Below are 17,917 nucleotides of genomic sequence, written 5' to 3'. Positions count from 1 at the left end.
TAGCCTAGCATCAGTGCAGGGTCCTGAGGGGCAGCAACTGCAGATCCCTCACTTCTGCTCGGAGGCCTCTCTTGCTCTGGTTGCTTGGCAACCCTCTCGTGTCTGAAGAGGAGGGGTTTATTTTGCCCAGGAAAGAAGGAAAGATTGGTGGGAATTGCATGAAATGTGGATGAAGCTGTCAACATGAGAGGCTTGTCCAAGCCTCAGCACACTGGGACTCAGTGATGGTCAGGATCGAGGGATCCTTCAGTGTCTCTTATTGAGATAAGTCAATTTTACAATGTGTTTTTCTCACATTTGGCCAAAGACAAACAAAAAAACATTAAGAAACATTAAAAATATACTGCCTTTGTGGTAATGTTGGGGTTTAACAGCATTTTATTGAATTTAAATCCAGTATAGAATTTAATTATGCAAGACCTTTCAATTGATGGACATAATTTGATGATTAAAAATACACTGTACCTATGCACTGCAGTGCAATTATTGATGATAAAAATAAAAGCTATAAAGCTTAATAGGTTATTTTTCATCCCTTATCAAATGTTATATCTAATAACTTTCAATAATTTCATGGAACAAAAGCAACTCAATTCAAAAAATTTACATTCATAGTACAAACATTCAGTTTTAACACTCAAAATCATAGCGAATTTGCTTCATTGGAACTGCTTGAGTGTTGTTTGATCAGATTTGATTAAGAGTTGTGTGGCAACATGACCAAACAAATGCTGATGCTACGGCGAATGGCCGTCTGTGACATCACCTTTTTCCAAATGATTCCCGCCCAATTCAAACTAGTGAGAAGAGCACAGATAAAAACACAAATCACGAAGTGTCTGAAATAAAATAACCAAATTAGTTTTAACACTGACAGATAATTTTGTTTCCATGAAGGATCATATTTCTCATACTGTAGTGAGAAGCAGCATGAGAACAGGTCTTTTGGAAACAGACCCAAAATAGAACCAGTTATCAAAGCTAGCACTACCATTGTGGTGCCTTCGTCAAATGAAAATTGTGTGTGTAGTAATCCTCATTCAAAAAAAAGAAAAAAACAAAACAAAAATACTTTTGTACTATTACTTAAGTGCATAAAAACTGACTGTCTCAGACTGTGAAAAAAACTGTTGACTTTTGAAACACTTGTGTTACAAAAGGCCATTTAAAGGTGCTATATATATGTTTTTGCTATCGTAACATAGCCAACATTAGCATTAACAGCTGTTCACTTACCAGTCTAGAAGAAATTAATCTTGTTTTGCATCTATTTCTATCACTTCTTTTCTTTTACTGAAGTTAGCATGCTAACCAGCAAGACTAGGCGCGTCCAGTCTCGTAATACTGATTTGCGATAGTGAGTCACTGTAGCGTCCAGTCTGTCCTCAGTTCAGCATGAGAGGATGAAGAAGTAGTGCTGCCCAGAGGGCACATTCTAACCTTTTGTCTTGTAAACCCAACAATAGATGAAGCTATTGGCAAGCCACCCTCATCACCACCACCACCACCCACTCCAGGCAAGAGATCGTGTTCGGCGGCAGAAAAAAATTGTACACATAGCACCTTTAAAGTGTGAGAACATGAGAGATATGCAGGGAATGGTCTGGTTCAGCAAATACTGTTCAATATTGAGTTCCTGAAACACAGCAGGAAAAACAATATTTGCAAGAAACACATTAGAGTGGCCGTCACCACATGAGCAGAGCCCACTGTAGTGGAAGCTGGTGTAAGCATAATTTCAACAATCTATGGTTAAGCTATGATAGAATATCTTATTCCCAAGTCAGTGTAGCTCCCAGGGGAAACTACAGCAGAAGCTTTTGACTTGATTACACAGAGAGACACTTATACAAAATTACTTTTTGTTTATTTCAGCTGCATACAGGCAAGGACTTGTTTGACTCTTATTACACTGCATTGCATACTTAAGCCTGAGGTCAGTTTTCATGTTTCCTGCAGTTACTGTACACAGTCTGATGCGAGCAGGCATCTGGGCAGCAGGAGAAAGTATTTGTTGCTGTGCGATGCAGCCACAACTGCTGCAGAACTTGACTAATAATATCTACATGATTTTAATATCATGAACTGCCTGGCGAGGTGCAGTACTGATGAACCTGACCCCAGTGTGTGTTAGTTAGTTTGTGTGTGTTTGTGAGCAGCATGTGCTATTTCCAGCTGGCATATGAACTCAGCAGATGAACCAAGATCAGCTGTTTGTCCTCTAGGGGAGGCATTGTGACTCATGTGATTGGCTAGCAGCTGTGTGTCACACTGTGTATACGTATGTGTGAATGTATGCCTGTTTTTGCATGTGTGCATTCCCATGCATGTGCTTCTGCAAATATTTGAGTGAATATTCACATATATTCGAAACAACAAATCCCATCATACCTAAAAGAGACTGGCCTCCAAATGCACTGCATTCATCTATGTGTGCGTTGCAGTAGGACATAGCTATAGTAGGAGGCTTTCCCAGAGCAAATGGTGGAAGTCATCCTGGATCTCTTTAATTCTTTATTCATCAGCTCTGTGTATAATTTATATATTTTATACACTACTGTATGTGGAGAGAGTAAAAAACAAAAGGCAAAAGGGTGCAACAATTAATGAGCGGACACCAGGAGTGAAGTGACGACCAGAATAACAAGTGTGAGGAAGTAATTTCACTTCTTCCACCTGCACAGATTCTTAAATGTGCACTGAAGATAATATATTGTCATCATTTTGCAGATCTAGTAAGATATTGCATTTGCATTATGATGACATAAGCCATAACGTGCCATATTGTATGATATGGCTACTATTAACTATTACTGTTTCCATGCTTCGGAAGGAGAAGCAGGGGTGTAAATGGGCAGAGGAAAAGAGGAGGTACTGCTTTGGAATGGGAGGCTCACCTCCCCTGGGTATGGACACGAAGACTTCCATTTTGAGAAATAGCCATCTGTTTTTTTTTTTCATGTCTCTCTCATAGTGAGGGTCAGGGGTTTCATATTCAGAAATCCTAGTTATTAGCTGCAGGGCTTTCTTTCTGCTCTGCCTCCATGTTCACTGCTCCTATAGCTGCTGGCTAGCTAAAGAAATCACATTCAGTCCACTTGTGCATATCTCTGCCAACACTGGTGATGATTTATTAGACTACACTTGACTGCTTTCCCACTGTAGTAAACATTTTATATGCACAGGAAAGAAAAACATCGTATTTAAACAGAATTCTGGAGCGTAGCAGTGCACTTACTCTTATTCAAGAATCAATCAACAATCAAAACCTCTTCACTCTTTCTCCACCTCTCTTTATTTTTTTGCGCAATCTTGCTCATGTTTCCTTTCCGGTCTTCTCTCTTTTCCCCTGCAGCTGTCCCTTGGACTCAGGCTTTTTTCTATTTAAGTCCTTGTCATCTTCCTACCGCTGATTTGCACTCGCAGATTCATGCAAATATGATACACATTTAAAACTACATTTGTGTGGCTCTCACTGAGAAGCTGTTTATCCTTTTTATGGCTCTTGTTGGTGGATACACAAATAACCCCAGTCTCTTTATCTGAGGCTCAGCTACTTTTTACCTCTTTACCTAAAGTTTAATACTGGTGCTTTAATTTAGAATAACCAGTGTCTGGTTAAACCAACCTGGTTACTAAAAGTTACTGTTGTGTAGGCTTGTTTCATCTCTTAACAATGCATTATATTTTAAAAGACTATATGTTTTGTACTGAAAATATAACAAAGTACAAATACCTAAAATTTTTAATTAAGTTCAGTACTTCAGTAAATGAACTTAGACCTTATGTACTTAGACCATCACTGGATCAATAATGCATTGTTATAGATGAAACAAGCTTATACAACAGTACATAAAATACTTTATACCATGGCCTCTGAAAATCCTGGATTCTGATTGGGTGGAAGGTGTGGTTTAACTATTAATGGAGAAGTTTTATTTTTAAGTAGCATCACCTGATTATAATACAAAATTGCATTCTGTATGCGCATATTAAAACATAACATGCGCCTGTCTGATTCCACAGGCATAGTTTTCACATACTTCATGTACAAACTTAATATCACATCAGCCTTGCATGTGATAACATTGTATTATCATTTGTGAAACACAGAGTAACTTGTGCGATGCGAGGGTTTGTCCATTGGGAGTGTATTCCATTAAACAATTTTCACTAGTGTTGCTACAGTGCAGAGCTTCTTACTGATGTGTAAGATTTAAAATCTCTCTGCTGTGCGGTATGTAACAGATTGTTTGTCCGTGTCACTCAGAGCAACAGTAGGCTTATATTTTGTCTGTTATGTCCCATGGCATACCAAGAGCAAGATGCCTCTTGCTCATCCTTTGTAGCGAATATGTGTGTGTGTGTGTGTGTGTGTGTGTGTGTGTGGGTGTGTGGGTGTGTGTGTGTGTGTGTGTGTGTGTGTGTGTGTGTGTGTGTGTGGTGACTGTGTTAAGGTGCTACCACACTGTCTGCTCTCTGTCAGCATTGCTTCCCTTGGGCATCAGTGTTTTCCTCACAGCTCCACTCTGCTTTAACAACATGCCTCCACAAAGGCGTCAGGACCCTGAATAACTGCAGCAGTTGTAATTGTATTTGTATGTGTGATTGTGTTTGAAGTGTGTGTTCGCGGAGGGACAGAGTGCAGCCTTTGTGTTGCTCTGTGGCTCTATGTGTGTGTATGTGTGCATGGATTTGCCTCCTCTCATGCGTTTTTTGCTCTGTGTGTGCTCATTTTTGAGCAGGCTTGTTCATTAGGTCTGTGGGGAGGAGTGCTTTCTGCTGACTTTGTTTGGTTCAAAGCCTGAGGCTCTTACTGATCAATAGTATCCCGGACCCACCACGTCTATGAGCAGCTGACTGGCTCTCTGCATGGCTGGCAGCCACGGCTTAACAGCATAAAGTCATATGTTAATGTTACTCACATCTTTCTAGGTATATTTTGGACGCACCCTTAATCAATCAGAATGCGCGTGAAATTCAGTCTTTTCACTCTGCAAACTCTGAAAACAATAAAAATACATTGCTTTGTTCTCCCCTGCAGTAACATCAAAGAAAATCTTATTACGACATGGTGTATAATAATCATCATGAGATATTGGAAAGCTGTGTCAACAGATGTTTTCTCTAGGTGGCAGTTTGTAAGTTTCCAAGGAAGCATCGGAGCGATCTCTGGATTTAGACTGCTCTTTTGTTTCCCTCTTTGTCTCCACTCATGCCTGACTTCGGTGTTACATCTAAGTGGACCAGGATTCAGCATACAATACTGCAAAAAGGATCAACAGATTTTTTTAGTTTATTTCTGGGTGGGAGGTTGATATAACAATAAAAATATTTTGTTGATTTTGGCTAAGGCTAACCAGGATGCCTCTTACAGTATACACAGTGACAGTATGGTAGAAACATCAGCAGGCTAATCTGTGCCTGTCTTTGCTGTCCTCAGGTCTGGATGATTGTCTCCAGCAGTACGTGAAGAGTTTTGAGCGGGAGCAGATGGGGGGAGAGCAGCTGCTGCACATCACCCATCAGGAGCTGGAAGAACTGGGCGTCACCAGAATAGGACATCAGGAGCTCATCCTGGAAGCTGTCGACCTCCTCTGCGCCCTGGTTAGTCAGTTTATGTTACTGAATGACATAATGTTTCTCAATTGACAATACTTTGGAAGGAGTATTGTGTACAGATCCATGATGTGTGTGTTAATGTGTCTTTGAGTTTGACTGCAATTAACTAAACCTTTGGAGCCCCACAACTAACAAAATGTAGTAGTAAAGGGTTGTCACACAAGTCAAAAATATAAATGAACTCATAAATAATGCTTAGTAAAGTGACATTAGCTTGCCAGCTAAAATGTTTTAGCTGTTGTTACAAGAGTTTATACAGTGATGATACAGGAGAAGAAAGTTAGCTTGAGCTAGGTAGGCTAGCTCAGTGTGTTTAGCCACCACTGTTTATATTTAAGTTAGCCACTCAATTACACCACTGATATTAGATTCTACTAAAAAAAAATGGAAGATAAGTTAAAATAAGTTTTAATTTATATCATCAGCTGAGCGCATGTAAAGACAAAGATTTTATTAGACTGGAAAAGTATACAAGCTTTAGCTTTATATTTCTTTTTTGCACTCCATTTTAATTATTTAATTAAAGTACTGTTTTAGTCAGTTATATTTTTGGTCCATCTGATAATCTTTTACTGCCTTATATAGGTTTTGGGGCTCTATACAAAACTCTCCTCCCACACATTGATTTGTGTTTTCAATTGTCATAGAATAGTACAGTATTTTGGCACAATTACCAAGAAGTATCACTCTCCAGTACATACAGTGTCCAAAATGACCAGGTAATTGTTGTGATGAATGGATTTGATTTTTGTGAACTTTGACACAGGAATTTGCGGCGTTAACCAATAGTTAGCTATGTTGACGGTGCGGATGTTTGAGGGAAGTGAGAGCCAAGATGGAGGAGGCTAACTTAGCTGCACCATCCACTTTTATTTAACCTGCTCCACAGAGGAGGATGGCTTGTGCTGATAGTTACCAGAAAGGAATCGATGGTACAAATACATGTTTTGAGTAAACTCTGTGAATTCAATGTCCTGTTAGCAACCACTTGTTAGCATAAACAGAAAACAGTACAGAGAAAATACGAAGAAGCTTGTTGCACGTTGCGAGCATGTTTCCTGCTGGCCTATGTGTTAGCGATTTGCTTGCTAGCTACTTAAGCAAATTTATATTATTTCTAGCGATTTAAATCCAAATTTTGACAATTTTAGACATTCTTATTTTGTTCTTGTAAGATTTTCTACAGCTACTTGTGTGACACTATTCAGTATCTGAGAATATTAGCTTCTTTTTTAAATTGAAACAAGGTTTTTGTGGAAAAACAATTAAAAAACATTGTTTGGTGTTGGTGCCGAAACTGCCACAGTGTATAGTGTCCAAAAATTTCAAATTATAGCCAGCCTTAGTATTTTAGTATTTTAGACATTGTTTTATGCTTTAGCATGTATAAAGAGGATTTATGTTACAACATTTTAATTTTTACTCTGTTTGCCAGAATTACCTTAACATCAAATCTGAGTAAAACTTTCTAGGAATAATTTTATTTCCTGCAACCGCTAAAGAAATTCTGTCAGGTAGAAAGATGTATATATTGGTTGTTGTTTATTTTCCTCAGCCAGATATTGATATTGGCTTAAGAAATGGCTAGAAAAATTGTCTATCATTTGGGCCCTGCTTTATGTGTACTGTCTCTGTCACTGCTGACTGTATGTGCAGTGGCCCTGCTCAGGATTAGGGAATTAGGGAGAATTAGGTGCTACTCTCCCAGAGAGAGAAAGAGGGAGAGAGGAAGGGGGAGTCAAAGGAAGAGAGAAGAAGAGAGAGAGAGAGAGAGAGAGAGAGAGAGAGAGAGAGTGAGTATGTGGAAAGAGTATGTAGGATGCACCTTATCTCTCAGGCACACATGGCTGGATTAGTTGGGGTTTGAATGTGTGTGAGAGTGTGTGTGTTAGTGTGAGCGAGTGTGTATGCATACATGCTTGTGTGTGTGCTAATCAGCACCTCTTCTCATTCAGATGTTCCGGCATGGGAATGAGTGTCCCAGAGCAGCAATCACCATATGTCCTGGAACTGGACACACACACACACACACACACACACACACACACACACACACACACACACACACACATACACATACATTCAGGGATGCCAGGTAGACAAGATGAATCACTAAATCGTTTATTACAGCTTGGGTCGTTCTTTTTGTACTTTCAGATATAATTCCTACCAGATATGATCTAACACTGTGTGTTAATCAAGGAACACATCGACATCTGACAATTAAACTGGTTTCAAACAAAGCCCCGGGTTACACATTTATTTGTAAGAAAATCGAAGGAGAACAGTAAAATTATTACCCATACTGATCACACTGTACACTGTAATACTCAATCACAGTGTACAGACAGACTTCACTATTTAACTTTGACCTATCAAACTTGCTGTAGTTGTGCATTCCTACAGTTTTCCTGTGCCAACAATTTGGGTATGCTCACTTGTGGTTTACATAATCTGACGAAACTCTTGGCTAGTTTGCAATTTTTCTGATTGTGCCTCTATTTCTTGCCCCATTGGACTTTCTTGTTGTGATATTGCCATGTTTCCAGATCCCATCAATTACAAAAGTTACTGATAGAAATAATGACCAAAACTACAAAAGTAAGAGTTGTAATAAAACAATTATCTTTTAAGAAATAGCCTACCTGAACTCCCCAGTTAACAAAGGCACACAGTTCTGTACCTGTAGACTGTCAATATTGGGATAATAAAGGACGATTCACTGTCGTCAGCAATATAATCCATCATAAGGAAAGCAAAACCCCATTCCCTTGGCTCAACCATTATGACTTTCTGGTCTTCCTGCAGTAAGAAAGGGGAGCTTCTGTGGCCCTGGATCAATGCAAGTTTCAAGTGCTGACTGAGCTTTCAGTCTCGCTGTAAATGTGGAAAAAGTCCCCTCTTTTATGCCTATGCAATCGAGTTTTTGCCCCTAGCATCTATGCTAAGCAGGTTCCTATGTGTGCAGTGAATTTTCAGCAAGATGTGCCAAGAAATGGGCATAAGTTAAGAATAAAACCCCTGCTCATCCTAATGTCTGAGTTGAAAGACACTCATAAATGACATAGACATAGATGTGGTTGCATTGAAGTTAAATAAGAAGTGTCAAAACTAAGCAACTTAAAACATGAACTACTCAGAGAACAAAATACAAAAGAAGGTGGTAAATGAGCCCTGTCTCTCTGAAGCATCAATTCATCAAGGCATCAAAGTCAGCGAGAGTAGCAAATAGTAGTAGTAGTAGTAAATGTATCGCCTTTTTCTATTGCCACACACTGTAGAAACAGTTTAGCTTTATAGAGATTTTTCTATAATCAGATAATCAGAAAATCAGCAGAAAATCTAGTCAATTAATGTGTAAATGTGACGTTCATGCAGCAGTTTAGGCAAGTAATTATTTGTTTTGGAGATTTCTTTGTATCCCAAAGATTGTATCTCACTGGCACCTATTCATCTCACTTTATGAAATCTATCACACAAATTCCCATATTCTTCCATCAGCTGATAAGGTTGACTTTTAGCTTTTACGTTCAGTTGGATACAACTCCATGCAATTTCTAAACCTCTCCTTTCTTCTCCAGCGCCAGAGGAATCGTATCATTATCTAATGACACTGGATAAAACACAGAGACACTCTCAGTCTATTGGGCTAACACACAGACAAACACAGTCATAGCTATCAGAAATGTAGAGTTTTTAATCAATCTGATCTTTAAATGTCTGGACATACTAGAGCACCTGGAAGAAAACCCATGCATACAGACAGGATATTCTGAATATATACCAAAACATCTTGCAAACAACTTAAGTCTTAACATCTCCTCAGAACACTTAAAATATCTTGGCATAATCTCTAATAATAATTAGTTTCTAACTTCTAAGTCCCCGTTCTTCTTTTGTTCTGACAAAGTGATTTGTGCCTTCCTCTCCTCCTCTAACTCTTTCATGCAGATGAGTCAGCTGTCTATGTTGGTTCCTTTTCAATGTTACCCTGCATGACTCCAAATTGATTTTAAAATCCTGTTGGTTACTTCAAAGCTATTAAATATTTGCCATAATTCATATTTCTTGTGCTTTCCATCCTCGTTTCAACATCCGAGCTGATTAGACAGGACCCCTCAGATGTTCCATATAGGAGAGCTTAAATGAAAGTTGAATGTTATCTTTGGGTTTACCCCAAGATAGCGTCCTGCATTACCATCTGCACTCCACTCACTCCACGTAGTATTTTCCTTTGCCTCTACACTCTGGTTTGACCTGCAGTTGTGTGTGCATGTATATTTGTCTCCATTTTGTCCATGTGATTTTATTGTTTCTTTTCTCTTCCCCGTTTTCTTTTATGACAGCATTGTTTTTACCTACTTGTGCAAAGCATAAATGAAAACAATTTGTTTTGAACATTCACATAAAAATTTCAGTTTGAATCCAGCGTTCAATACTTGAAAATTGGAGCTGTTTTTGTGTAAAAAAGAAAAACCTGTAGTTGAGTTGAGTTCAGCCCATTGAACCCAGATCTTCCACGCTGAGAGTGACACATACAATCAATTCTCTCTTGATGAGTAGAGGTTATATACTCTCTTACGTGGTTTGAGACTAGTGAGACTAGTAAGTCTCATCAATATTTTACTTTTGAAAGAAAAAGATTAAAATGCAAAGTTGTGTTTTTTGCCCATTTTGATTCTGTGGACAATGGCAGAAATTTCAGCGTAGAGGAGAGGCCACTCCACACATAGCTGCTATGGCAACCACATCGACATGAAGGTGGAGGAAGGGTGGGGGGGGTTGCTCTAATAGCATCGCCCTCTTACTGTATTGATTTGACACACACAAGCGCACATATGCACGCACTGCTCAAATTATTTCTCTCTCTTTCTCCACAGTCACACACACACAGACACACACACACACACACACACACAGTCATTCAGACAGTCGACACAGGGCATTTTTTCCCTCCGCTTTATCTCAGCACTCTGTCCCCTGGAGAGAGCTGCACACAGCTCTAGATCGAATCATAGGACAGCCTAATTACAGCTGTGCAAACATGTTCTCTCCAAGTTCATGTATACATCTATGTATGTTCACACAGAATACAGAAGATTATACAGAACACAGTGTATGCATGACCCAGTTTCAGTGAGATGCATAGCTGGGTGCTTTCTCTTTCTCTCTCTCCCTCTTGTCTCTTGTCTTCTGCCTCTTTAGTTCCTCAATTCCCTCATTTCGCTCCCTTCCTTCTCTCTGTCTCTCTCACTCTCTCTCTGTCTGTCTCTGTCTCTCTCTCTCTGCTGCCACCACTGTGAAACCCTCTCTCCTTTGTAGTCACTGTGGTCGTGACTGTGTAGAATAGATCTAGAGGCAGGGGAGGAATAGATACGTCTAGTTCAGCCTGTGCATCTGACTATACAAGGATATGTGTGTGTGTGCCTTTTTGGTTGTGTGCATGTGTGTGTGTATAGCCTTTGTGTCAGCAGGAATCAGGCTCCGTCAGGCAGGACATGACTAGAGGTGCCTTGGGACACTGAGCGCAATGTGGCTTAGTGGGTCTCTGTGTGTGTGTGTGAGTGTGTGTTTATTTAAAAGGGTCACAGTGCCATAATGGGCTATTCAACCAGCTTAGTGTTCTTGTATTAGTGCAGAAAGTGGCTGTTTTATGAAAATGCTAATGGTTATTCAGAGATAGTAATTCTAATTTCAGTTCATTGTACTCAGAATTACCATTTATGTTTCAGTTACTGTTTATCCTTGTTCACTCAACACATAAAAATTGCAAAAAGACCATTTAATCAGTATTTAGTATGATAAAAAATGTGTACTGTATCTGTTACAATGAATATACACCAAAATATAAGGTTTATAAATACTGTACAGCATATATAAAAAGTAATGTAAAACTACATTACTTTTTATATATGCTGTACATACAATATACTGTATAAAGGATTTTTTTTTAAACCTACAGATAGAAATAGATCAATAAAACTGTAAATATTCAGGTAGTTTGGACAAATTACTTTTTCATGTCTGTGCATTTGAAGTATGGAGCAAGGGAGGAGGATTAGCCTAGCTCAGCACAAAGAGTGCACGCTGAGGGAGGAAGCTAGCTCTTCTATTTCCAAAGTTAATAACTAAAGCTACCAGCACCTCTAAAAGCTCACTAATTAATACAACGTATTGTGTTTGATTCATCTATATCAAGGAGTTATGTGGATTGGTAAGCAGAATTTTGAACTTTGAAGCCAGCCGAGTAACTTCAAACCATTGGAGTATGACATACTGTGCTTCTGCTTTTAAAATGAATCCTTCTGTTTGTCCTGCAGAACTACGGCCTAGAGACAGAGAACCTCCGCACTTTGTCCCACAAGCTAAACGCTTCAGCAAAGAACCTCCAGAACTTCATCCTGGGCCGGCGGAGGGGCGGACACTACGATGGACGAGCTTCCCGGAGGCTACCCAATGATTTCCTTACCTCAGTGGTGGACCTGATTGGTGCAGCCAAGAACCTTCTTGCCTGGCTTGACAGGTAGGGATTACACCTTGGGTGTTAAAATAAATTTGGTCTTCATCCAATAAGGATGAAAGCTAAAATCAAAATATATAAATTCTATGCTACAGTACAACTATATTACTATGACTATAATATGAATACAGTCAAGTTATTTTTTAAACTTTTCCTGGTGGAGGCTGTCTCTCATCAAAACATGGTCAGCTATGCTCATAATACAAAACAGAAAGAAAGAGGCACAGAGACTGGACAAACCGAGCCTGGCTAGCTGTTTAAGCTAACTGTCTCCTGTTATGGACAGATATGAGTGGTATTGATATTCCAACTTAACCTAACTGAACTGAACTCAGCCACACAGGCATGCCACACCAGGCAGTGGACAAAATAACAGGAACACCTTACAATCTCCCTCTGACACAAAGTTTCAACAGTAATACAACATGGTATACGTCACAGAGATAGTTTGTACTGTTCTGCATTATATTGTCAGTTGGTCCTGTTACTGTGGCCCCCTTTAATTTAGCAACAAGTCATAGATGGATAAAGAATACAAGCATGAGCATAAAATTGTTTTTCTTTTTTTTTTTATATCAGCTGATGGACTCATATGAACCAGAGAACACATACAATAAAGCAATGTTGAGCTTTAGTAGATCCCTGAGTTGCGTTGCCTCCTGGTCACAATATAAAACCAAATATTGTTGTTTGTCTTTATCAGTTGCTCCTGTGCTCTGAGAGGAGCAGAGAATAGCTTTTATTTCTCTCTCTCACTGCCCTCTCACGGCTTTTAAAATAACACCTTTAGGAAATAAATGAACTGAACAGAATGAAATGAAAACACCAATATAAAATAAAAGCAGTTCCCCAAAACGGAGTAAAGAAATTCTTGACCAAATATGCTTTGCTCACATTCATTTATATGCTTAAAGTGTGATTTTGATTCCTACTTTGCCTTGAATGCAATGGAAAAACACTATGCTCAATTTCCCATTCTGTGGATCATTTGAAAAAAACAATAACCAAATTTAAACTAAGGTCATAAGGAGTCAGGTGCATTTGTCAAAATATAAACTCTTGTTTTTTGTCTCTTTCAGGTCTCCATTTGCCAGTGTGACAGAGTATTCATTACTGAAGAACAACATCGTGCAGCTCTGCCTAGAATTAACTACCATCGTACAACAGGTGCTTACACACGCACATACAGCAAATACACAGGATGCATGCGTCACACAGTCCATTATGCCCATACTCATTACACCCATATAGAAAAGGTCAGGGTTTGATTTGAAAGGGCAGAGCTAAAGTGGGTTTGGACTGGGAACATCGATACGGATGAAGCTTGCTCTGGTCTATAGCTCATTCCTATAGATTTGACTGTGAGTGAAACATATGTCCAATGCCACAGGCTGTTTGCAGCATGGCTGATGGGACAAGTAGCTCTCAGTAACAGCCTTAGGCAATGTACTCATTGACGCATTGTTAGACCTCATCCCCTGCTTAACTTATGGACCCTGATGGAGAATAAACTAGGGGCCTCTCATCCCTTCATTTCCCGTTCTCCTACTCTCCCTCTAGCTAAAACTGGAGGTGCATGCATACACACTCTGATACTGTAGAAATCTCATTGTTTGGACAGAAACTATGTCTGCTGTCCTGGACCTCATCCACGTCCTCCCTGTAAGAGCCTGCTTAGAGAGTGTGTGAAAGTGTGTTTGTCTGTGTGCCCAGAGTGAGTCCTGGAGCTGAGCAGATAACACCCATCCCCTCTTACAAGGGCCAGAGGAGAGCGAAGAGAAAGGGGCCACCGTAGGTGCACAATGGGCCAAATGAACATGTGGCTGCCAGGGTGCAGCGAGACAGACAAAGGTGGCAGCGCTGCCTGCACTAATGCATCAAACAGATGAATTAACTGCTACGATGCACATCTGGTGGATTCAGTGGGCTGCTTTCCCAGAAATAGATTAACTATCAGCTATCGTTAAATAACAATCTGTCATGTTCAAATAATGTCATTTCTAAATCCTGAGGAGACTCATGAATCTCCACGCAGCAGAGTAAGTCCCAAACTGGTAAATCTTATGTATCTATCCTGCTTAGATTATAAAGTAACATACATAATGTGGAAGGTTGGAAATAAAATAGCTGACTGCTGATGTTCTCTGGTGGAGAAGAACTCATCCATCTCTCATTTCTCTTATTTCCTTCTTTCTCCATTGTTATATTTGGAGGAGGGAGATATTTGAGCCTCTGTGCGGATGTTCACATTGACGCTTTTTCTGTCTCATGTTTTTTCTCTCTCTCTCGTTCTGTCTTCCACTCGTTTTGCAGGATTGCACTGTGTATGAGACAGAGAATAAGATTCTCCATGTGGTAAGTTTCTTCTTTTAAATGTCTTTTTTTTTTTTTTGAAATATCAATACTGATTGAAAGTTGTTGGCCTGTTGTTTATCACAGAAAACAAGGAGGTGGTTCACTCAACAATGGCAGCTTTTAAATGGATAGATAAAACAACCACAACAAGATTACTGCCCTAGTGTATGCAGTATTACATTTCCAAGATATCACCTCCGCTACACTGAATCAAAGCAAAGGCCTTGTTGCTTTAAAGGAAGCGTTTGAGATTTTGGGAAATAAACTTATTCTGTGTGATCTTTTATCATTAGCGAGCTGTAGAAGTGCTGGTTGGCTGAATTTGTTTCCTCTGGACAGAGTCAGATAGTTGCTCCCACCTGTTTCCTTTCTTTAACTGGCCTCTGGCTCCAGCTTCACATTCACTGTACAGACATGAGAGTGGTTTCGATCTTCTCATTAAACTCTTGGCAAGAAAGCAAACCAAAATGTGAAACCATTCCTTTAATGAAATCTTATAATACACATATTCTTCTCTCCAATTTTGCTCAGATAACGCAGTTGTAGTGCGTCTGGTTGTGAAACAAAATTGCACACATTCATAAACACACTGAAGATACACAGCTGAAGAGTATGTCTTATGTATGTGTGTATGAGACTGCCTATATATGTTGTGTATTTTCTGAGTGTGTGTTTGTGAGTGTGTGTGCATATCAGAGTACTGTTTGTTTTTTGTAGGAATTTGTGGCACAAAATTCTGCATGTTAAAGTCCAAGCGAGCCTGAGGCCTTTTGAAAGCCCTAGTTTAGCTTCTGCGTGTGTGCGTGCGTGTGAGTGTGTGTGCGTGCGTGCGTGTGAGTGTGTGTGTGCGTGCATGTATGACGGAGAACTGTCTGTGTCCACGTGTGAAACCCAGTGAGCAGCTAGTGTCTGATCCGGGCTGACAGTTGGACTGGGACACTTCCTGCTGCCATTCAAGGTCAGGTGGAGAAAACCATATAAAATGTTGGCTGGGGGAGTTCACAGAAAAATATTTGAGCATTTCATGCCAAGGAAAATACTCAGATGTTCATGGTAAAAATAAAAGTCTATTACATATTTCTATCAACTAAACCAATCATAAGACTGTATTTGAGATGTTACGATGTTCCCCCTGTCAGAATTACTCCCCCCTTAGCGTTTTGGTTGTGGGACTGCGACTGTCGTTTACCTCTGTTGTTAGAAGCAAAAAACAGGACAGTGACATTGGCCAAATTCAAATATTTAGATGGCTCTTCACATGTACACACACACTCACACTCACACACACACACACACACACACACACACACACACATATCCGCGCACACAAAACCCTCTGTACCACACTAAAAGCTCCACATGACTAAATCTGTTATGTGTGGGAGGTTTAAGTATGAAGTAAGGAGACAGCGTGAAGGAGAGAGAGAGAGAGAGAACGAGGTGTTTGTTTTTAGATGCTGCGTCCTTGCTGATCGTTGTTTACCATGTGTTTTAGAAATTAAGAAAGTGGAGGTGAAGTGACACAACCACTAAACCACACACAGCACAAACACACACATGGGACATACAAAAAAAATGTGGAACACAGAACAGTGTTTTATAGAATTAATTTAAGAACTGTAGACTTTTCTTTTACAGCCGACTTGTCCCATGTGTCCTCTCAATGATTTAAACTCTAGCTCCTTTTTGTTTTCCATATTGTTCACTGTAATAACCAAAACTTAAATTTAAACCAAGCAGTTTCTTTTCTCTGATATTTTCGGCACACAATCTATTTCAGATTTTGTATATAACAACATTCTGTGAAATTAGAGATATTATGACTCATGTGTGTCTTTCTTCTTTTAGCTTTATATATGTATAAGCAGAACATGCCTTGCTGTGTTTTATGTATTTTATGATATGACCCAAAAATGTTAAGCAGTTGCTGCTGTTGATGTTAATGCATTTGTAATAAAAACTCAGTAATCCCAAAGTATAATACATAACAGTAAGCTCTGTTAAAGGGGGTGTTCTGCATGACGAGCATCTTGCCTTTGATACAAATTTTGGATTAATATTCCTGCAGTTTTACAGAATTAAAGACGTTTAAAAATGTTCAACACAGGACACAGGAATCTTGTCATATGTTATTAGTAGTTTTACTTAAGAACAGAGTTTGACATTTTGTGAAATACGCTTATTCTCTATTTTGCCACGAGTTGAGAAGATCAACACCATTCTCATTTCAGTCTGTTAAATATGAAACTAGTGCCGGGAGATGGTTATCTTAGCTTAGCATAAGACCGGAACCACACTGGCTGCGTGGCGGCTACAGAACGTCTTGGTTTTCATTTCAATGCCCATGTTAACGGGCTGGAGCAGACTGCGTCTCACGCCTCTAGAGATTCTTAGAACATTACACAAACTGACACCTTGCACTACATGTCTAAGCTGAATTTGAATATGTCACCGACATGAAAAAATATAACCTTTTTTTTTAAATCATTTTAGCTGCTAGTGGAGACTGAGGCATTTTGGTGACATTTTCTGTCAAAAAGAAATCAGAAATCAATTCATAATGAAAAGAAATCCAACATTTGAGTAACCTGCAAACTCTATGTAGAGAGATAGAGCTGGCAGTAGCAGCGTCACAGCAGAGACGCAGCCGGTGTGAACACAGGCACCCTGTGAGCCACAGCAGTTCAGCAACGCAGCCACCACGCACGCGCAATGCAGACGGTGTGTTTCCAGCGTAAAGACTGTAAACAAGGGTAAACAGACAACTCTATCCAGCGCCTATACCTGCACATCTAAAACTCACTAACATGTTATATTTTGCTTGATTTATCTTAACTTAAACCAAAGGGTACAAACAACCATGTAGAGTTGCATCACATAACCACATCTTGTCAACTTGCTGTTAGGCAGATGTTTTATGCTAGGTAAGCTACTTGTCCCCTGGCTTTATATTTACAGTACAGCATCATTCACCTAAGTTCTTGGCAAGGAAGTGAATAATGTCGTATGTAATATTTCCCAAAATGCCAAACTATTCCTTTAAGTAATGTATGAATGGATTTTGATCTAGGTCGACATGTATGTTAGAGTCTCCCAGCTAGTGTGCCCCCCTGTGTGCATCCAGCATGGGGTTCAGAGACTGCTTAATGCTCCGGTCAATGCTGCTGTAGCTACTGTAGTGGTAGTTGTACGTTTGTCAGCTTCTGCTCAATAATGCAAAACTCACTGCTACTCTGCTCTCCTCTAGACTACAGCCTGCAGCAATCAGATGGACAGGGATAGTGTGTTTGTGTGTGTGTGTGTGAGGGTGGGGTGCTTGGAGGCGGGGGGTGAGGAGATAGAGGGGAGAAGAAGAGCGATAAGATATGAGCATGTGTGAGTCTGTGTGTCTGATGGAGCGTGAAGTGTGTATGAGTGTGT

At 39.7% G+C, this 17,917-nt stretch overlaps 1 protein-coding gene across 1 annotated transcript in view; it reads left to right on the top strand.

Moving 5' to 3' along the window:
- Window positions 1-17,917, top strand: part of LOC111226770 (connector enhancer of kinase suppressor of ras 2-like) — a 62,486-nt gene that overhangs the window by 8,495 nt on the left and 36,074 nt on the right. Inside the window, exons 2-5 of the mRNA XM_022752081.1 lie at window positions 5,444-5,607; window positions 11,943-12,145; window positions 13,222-13,309; window positions 14,456-14,497. Coding sequence (XP_022607802.1) covers window positions 5,444-5,607; window positions 11,943-12,145; window positions 13,222-13,309; window positions 14,456-14,497 — 497 coding nt within the window. The remainder of the gene's footprint in view (window positions 1-5,443; window positions 5,608-11,942; window positions 12,146-13,221; window positions 13,310-14,455; window positions 14,498-17,917) is intronic.

This window comes from Seriola dumerili, unplaced genomic scaffold (assembly GCF_002260705.1).
Source record: "Seriola dumerili isolate Sdu_G_001 unplaced genomic scaffold, Sdu_1.0 BDQW01000161.1, whole genome shotgun sequence".
Classification (NCBI taxonomy): domain Eukaryota; kingdom Metazoa; phylum Chordata; class Actinopteri; order Carangiformes; family Carangidae; genus Seriola; species Seriola dumerili.
The sequence above is the reverse complement of the archived record's forward strand: the minus strand, read 5'-3'. Positions and strand labels throughout refer to the sequence as shown.